At 41.6% G+C, this 6408-nt stretch overlaps 1 protein-coding gene across 1 annotated transcript; it reads right to left on the bottom strand.

Moving 5' to 3' along the window:
* Positions 1–1721: 1721 nt before the first annotated feature.
* Positions 1722–5588, bottom strand: LOC124699900 (probable E3 ubiquitin-protein ligase BAH1-like 1). The gene is made up of 6 exons (XM_047232128.1): positions 5378–5588; positions 4492–4736; positions 4160–4423; positions 2392–2529; positions 2061–2119; positions 1722–1969 (listed from the first exon to the last, which is right to left on the bottom strand). The coding sequence occupies exons 1-6, from the start codon at positions 5586–5588 to the stop codon at positions 1864–1866; spliced, it is 1023 nt and encodes a 340-aa protein (XP_047088084.1). The 3' UTR covers positions 1722–1863.
* Between the last annotated feature and the right edge of the window lie 820 nt (positions 5589–6408).

The raw sequence follows: 6408 nt of genomic DNA, 5'->3' as shown, positions 1-6408 counted from the left end.
TTAAAAGGAAATATGCCAATTTGGGCCGAGAGAGACAAAACTGAGCTCCTGCTCACGTGCAACCAAACGCTATCTCGTCCTGTCCCACGCGGTCCCTTTCTACCAGCTCCACGCGACGAGGGCCCACACGACGCGGCCCCACACGTCAGCACAGCACGGAACGGTCAACTTAACGGGAATCCTGCCGTCTGAGCTGCTTCTGCGGGTTTCAAACAAGGACTTGGGGAAAACTGAGGAAAAACTAAGGAGCTGGGGAAAACTGAGCACAACTAAGGAACCGAGGGCACGAAAATAGAAATCCCTAATTTCTATATCTTCTAGTCCACTTGTGTTGTGGCAGTCGTTCCATTGCTTGCTCAGCTTGTTAATGTGATCTTTGCAGATTCAGTCATCTTGTTCATCACTGCAAAACTTTTTATTAGCGATGTGTAGCTCTAACCCAATTAAAAAAAAAAATTAGGCCAGAGTCTGCATGGACTACTATGGCAGCACGTTTGGTCATCTTCACTGCAGTATCAATGGCCAGAAGGATGGTATGTATGTGTTCTGGTCAGAAGGCGCTCCTCTGCTGCTCCTCTGCTATGCCTGTGTCATGAGAACCGTTCTATGTTCATCTTCCTATCGCATGCCAAGATCATATTGGAGCTATAGAAGTTTCATCTGCGTCAAGGTCCTTTTTGCTTGTATGGAAAAAAAATATGTCGGTTTGATTGACCTCTCCTTGTTCACATGGGTGGCGGCAGAAGAAAATTTCTGTACTCTTTGCTGGTTCTGTAAGCACCTGGCTGATGCCTTAGCTGCATGGACATGGAATTTTCAGATCCACCAGCCACCAGGCGATAGGAATACAGATTTTGCGAGTATATGCTCTGTTGTGTCAGGTGATCACTTGCATGTAGTATCAGAAAGAAAGTGATTAGAGTAAGTACAATAAGTCCTAGTCAGCTGGCTATAAGGATTAAAATAATATATTGTTGCTTAGTTGGAAGAGAGAGAGGAAAAGAGAGAAAAGAAGTGAGCTCTTATGCAAGAGCCAGCTATAGCACGTGCTCCTAGTCACTATGTAAGAGTGAATGGTGGATCATACATAAATAAAGTAGTACAATTTTATAGCTCACTATTGTACATATTGGCTCTAGAATGACTATAGATGACATGTCATTTGGCTTATAGCCAACGGTTGGCTCTACTATTAAACTTGCTCTTAATGATTCTTATTCATGTAGTACCTGATAGTTTATGAAACAATGACAACAGGTACCCAGTCCAGCCCCTAATGTTCAGTAGTTCCACGTATTCCAACACGATTGCACAAACCGTGCACCTATAACAGGGGCTAGTCCCTGTTGTTCTAGTTTTTTTAAGGCTGTTATGTAAACAAACATGTGAAACTGGCTGAAATGGTATGTGATGAATATCGAACAATCAATACTGAAGCAAGTAGCAAGAGGCTCGAATGTGAAGTTGCACAGGATTCCAATTTTTCACTAAAAGAACTTATCTCTACAAAGCAAAAGAGCACAGCAGTAGACAGATGAGGAAACACCACTAAAACTAAAAGTACATCATTCCAAACTAGTACAACGGAAGCGAACAAAGGAATTGGTTGGATCCGGTTTCCATTCAGATCTGAGGAGGTTGACAACGACGTAAAGCGAGGGAATTTGCTTCGTCGCCATCTCCCCTCGGTTAGGTTGACAACGGAGGCTGCCATCTTTGGGTCGGTGGTGCTGAGTAGCAGTCAATGAATCAAATTTCAAATTTTCTTAGAGGACTCTTCACGCCTCTGATTCAACGGCTGGATAATTTATTGGTAATCACCAATTTCAGCAAATGAACTGGCTGCGGTTGCATGCCCAATATTCAGATACCCATCGACAACATCGCTTGGGACTCCCAGTATTCTTTGGACTGCTTCACCATCTCCGTGCGCTCTTCACGCATCCTGCACCTCCAGTAATCCTTGCACCTGATAAATCCATAGATGTAAATTGAGTTAGAGAAAGGTGGTTTCTTTCTAGAATTCTAGTTGCATGATAGGGATTTAAGTTAAGTCGTACCTTGTTTTGATGAGTAGGTCAAGTTCGTTCATATGCACAGCATGGGCAAAGATACCAACCTGCAGGTCATCAGATTCAAACCATTACCAATTTACCATGGAAGTTGAAGCAATGCTCCAATCTTATTAATATGGTAGTTGCATTTGTTTAGCAGCAAGTTCAAGTGTACCACCAACTATCAGACTAAAAAGCTGAGAAACTCTGGCTTCTATGGGAAAACAAAGGTGGTATGGAAGAAACTAGATGGCCATGGAAAATAAGCAGGTAATCCACGGAAACAAGAAGACAGGGCCACAACGATACATGAAAGGATATAGGATTGCTCACATACCGCTCGGCATACAGGGCACTTAGCCTCCGGAGGTGCAGTCTTAACGCCCTGGAAGATGTACACAGATGCAGCACCACATGCACAGCCTTTGCAGAAGAGGTGACCGCAGCTGAGTGCATACGGGTTGAACAATGTGTCCTGTGCAAATGGCCAAACCATAAGTGAAAAATGCTTCAAATAAACATGTACTACATCCATTTGGTTTTAATTAACGTAGGCCTAGGTACAATATAATATTGTCATCCTGCGACTCTGCAGTTTACAATATTTGGGGTCCCCATGAAGAACCCACAAAAATTTACCATTTGCCACACTCTGTTGCGTAAATTGATTTCTAACCCGAACAGTTAAAAAATGATAAAAAAAATTAGCTGGAATTTTGCAATCAACATGTGTATAATTTTTTTGTACTATAAATCCATGGTAATCTTTTAATGTGCTTCAAAGCTCATTTTGCAATTATTTTTTACTTTGATACTCCTTCCGTTCCTTGATATAAGGTGTATAGTTTTTTCGACAAAAGCTCCAAAATATAAGGTGTATTGCGTAGAACCACACATTTGGACATTTTTTTTACGGATTCGATTGCATTTTCTTAGCTCATGCAAACTCTATTTTCTCAAAGCAATAATTCAGGGGTAATTTTGCCCAAAACTCGTATAACTTGCCCTGAGTGTGCGTTTCTTATTTTCCATGCCAAAAACTATACACCCTATATCTAGAAACGGAGGTAGTATAATAGAAGTACCCTATATCCAGGGGGGGGATCACCTCAGCATCATGGGAGCTGAACTGGAGATCCCGGGCGCCTCCTAGGGTGAAATTCTTTTTATGGTTGGCCTGTCTGGACAGGTGTTGGACGGGTGAGAGGCTGGCGCATCGTGGTATGCCACATGCGCCCAGATGCCCGCTGTGTGACCAATCCGAGGAGACTATGGCGCATCTACTCACCGGATGATCATTCTCCAGGACGATCTGGTTCGAGGTCCTCTCGTGGATCCGATCCACCTCAGGGCCTCCGGATTAGGAGGGGGACTTCGTGGAGTGGTGGTCGCAGGCGGTGCGGACCGCTCCCCGCCAGTTGCGCAAAGGTACATCGTCGGTAATCATGCTCACGGCGTGGTGGATCTGGAAGCACCGGAATGCTGCGATCTTTGACAACGCGCAACCTTCGGTGTCTTCCCTGCTCAACGACATCAAGACCCAGGCGCAACAGTGGGCGAGCGCGGGGGCCCGGGGTGTCCGCCAGATCATCCCCTAGACTAGGTCTCCTTTCCTGGGTCGAGTTGTAGTGCGGGGTGTTGGTCCCTTCGTGGACTTGTACATATAACCTTTTCCTATCTATCAATGCATCGAAACGCAAGTCTTTTGCGTTTTCGCGAAAAAAAAATATATAGCATGCTGCTCACGCCGATACTTGGGTTCAGATGAGTAGCACTAACTGGATACAATAGCCATGCCAAGTCCTATTTTCTACTCCATCCGCTCCATATTAGTTGTCACTGATTTAGTACAAAGTTGTACTAAATCAGCGACAACTAATATGAAACAAAGAGAGTACAATTTATGGTGGCCAGTGGCTAGACAAAAAGTAGCAATACATTCTACCAACGACATTAGAAGAAATAATATGTACTACTGGTACAAGCAATTGCTCAAACGAATACATGCTATTGCAACATAGTAGGTTAGCTATTGCCAATATCATTACTTAGGAACAAGATAATCAAAAGAGTAAGATAGGGAAACTTCAGAAAAAACATCTTACCAAGCAAATTGGACAAGTTAGGTTGTACTCATACTTAATGGTTTCAGAGATGGCCATAGTCATTACTGGTTGTGTTCCTGCCAAGTCACAGGAAAAATTCTTGAAGAATCCATTCTTGAAGAACCCTACAGGTTCATCAACATCCAAACTATCACAGTTCAGATGGAAAGCACCCAGCTCAATAAGCCAAGGTGACTGCAACAGTTCAATATGCTCTGTTTGCATCTTGCTCTTGAAATCTCTACCACTCACAGAACCATGTATCTGCAAAATGCACAGCATATTAGCATGAATATCTTGAAATGTAAAGGGCAGTTTGGAGATGAACTTACCTTGTCATATTTCTTGAGAATTTTGCGGATAGCAATAGCATTCATGGTCACATAATTTATTAGCATTCGGCCTTCTTGAACCATGATTTGTTGATCATCTATGAAGCACTGCCGTACACGCCATATATACCTTTGTAGCCCTGAAGGAACATGAAGATGTAGAAGACGTTGTACTCTAGAGCTGAAACAGCCAGCTATGTCTGAAGCCTCCTTGCTGAGTTCTGTAAAGAACATTTGATCACACACTGAAAAACAAAATATTACAATTCAGGATATCAACAACACAACCAGTATACACGATAGAAAAATCACAAAAATATTTCAGTGCAATACCAAGGAAATTAATGAAAACAAATTATTTTAGTCAAGATAACTAGTCCTGGCTATACAACAAAATCCCCAGTATTTGAGATCCATAATACTTCACAGCTATACCAAATGGACAACCATAGTTACCTTCCCCTCCAAAACCTATAAAATTTTAAAAACAGAGAACCGGGTATTCTACAAACTGAGATCAGATTTTTTTAATCTTTCACAGAAAGTCAGAAAGGATGAATGGGTAGAAAAACAGAGCACAAGATTGTACAAGTGGAAATTAGACACTTCTAATATTTGATAAAATTTCTTGGGTGCTTCTTATTTGCTGGTTATAACAGACAGTAAGCTCAACATTATCATTACTAGAGTTGGAGAGTAAACAACATATTACTAATTCTCTAAGTACTTTGTCAAATCACATCTTGGAAAAGACAAGATATAGAGCACAAAAGGGAAAATGGGATCACGTCTATTGCCATATCACAGACATTCAGACAAGAAAGATGAAAGCACAGTACAAACAATGATGCATAGTGTGCGTATTTGCACTAGAGGCTGAACATACATGTGCACGAATTGCATTCGCAAATGTCTGAAGATACGTCGCTCCCGTCCAGTAGTTGGTCACCATTGGTAACATCTTCTTGCAGTGAGCGGTCAACTCGACATCGCTTTAATACTTTCTTGAGGAGTTTGTACTCTACATGTGAGCACTTTGCTAGATACTTGTCCTGCTCCACCCTTAGGTACTCCTCATAAATTGAACCAAACTTCATCCTGGCTGCAATGGAAGCAGGATATTAGCTAGATCCATGTGTTCTTCAGGAGGTTAAAAATAAAAATACACTATACCACATCTACAGCTGCAATATCATCTGGTAATCAAAGAAAGGATGTTCCAGTTTTACACCTTCAACAATGCAGTAAACCTTTCGCTGAATACTTTGACTTCCATGTCTAATTACCCCAACACGGACTTAAACCAAAAGAGAAGACCATCTTCGCATATTAACAAGGACTTGCACTCTCAGAAGGAATAATATCATACTGAAGGAAGCTTGCCTGATTTAGCAGTCATATTGCAATGACTTAAAACTAAGAAAGCTATGAGAGTAGTGAAATTATGTAGTGTAAAGTGTAAATTTTGTATTCTTAAAAAAATAAATCATATGTACATCCACCAATAAATATTTTTCAAAAACACGATTTAATATTGATATCTCAGAAAGGTAAAACCATTAACCTTTTTATATTATTCTTGGTAATGAACAACACTTTGGCATGTATATGGCGTGGTGACCTGGCTACGATCAAACCCCCTGACCCTAGTGTATGGTCCTCTCTATGTTCCCACGTCGTCAGGCTTGCAAGCTAGCTAAGTCATCTCACATACTCCCCAAACCAGCCACACGAATCAGGGAACATTCCAGTTAATACGTGTGTATTTGCAGTGCAGTATTCACTATCACAGCATTGTTACGTACTGGTCATGCTGCTGCAAACAATCGAGCTTTCAGTTGTAGATTGAGTTTTTCATGCCAACCTTTTGACATTATAAAAACTCTGCTGATGGTATGGCCATTTGCCACTGGAATC

This window comes from Lolium rigidum, chromosome 3 (assembly GCF_022539505.1).
Source record: "Lolium rigidum isolate FL_2022 chromosome 3, APGP_CSIRO_Lrig_0.1, whole genome shotgun sequence".
NCBI lineage: Eukaryota > Viridiplantae > Streptophyta > Magnoliopsida > Poales > Poaceae > Lolium > Lolium rigidum.
This window is presented reverse-complemented; position numbering and strand designations above follow the sequence as displayed.

Excerpts from the sequence above, each read along its gene's own strand:
- LOC124699900 (XM_047232128.1), bottom strand. The coding sequence starts at position 5,588 with ATGAAGTTTGGTTCAATTTATGAGGAGTACCTAAGGGTGGAGCAGGAC. Across the intron at positions 4,737-5,377 it reads CGAATGCAATTCGTGCACAT|TGTGTGATCAAATGTTCTTT; the intron begins GTATGTTCAGCC and ends TTTGTTTTTCAG. Across the intron at positions 2,530-4,159 it reads TAACTTGTCCAATTTGCTTG|GACACATTGTTCAACCCGTA; the intron begins GTAAGATGTTTT and ends CCATTTGCACAG.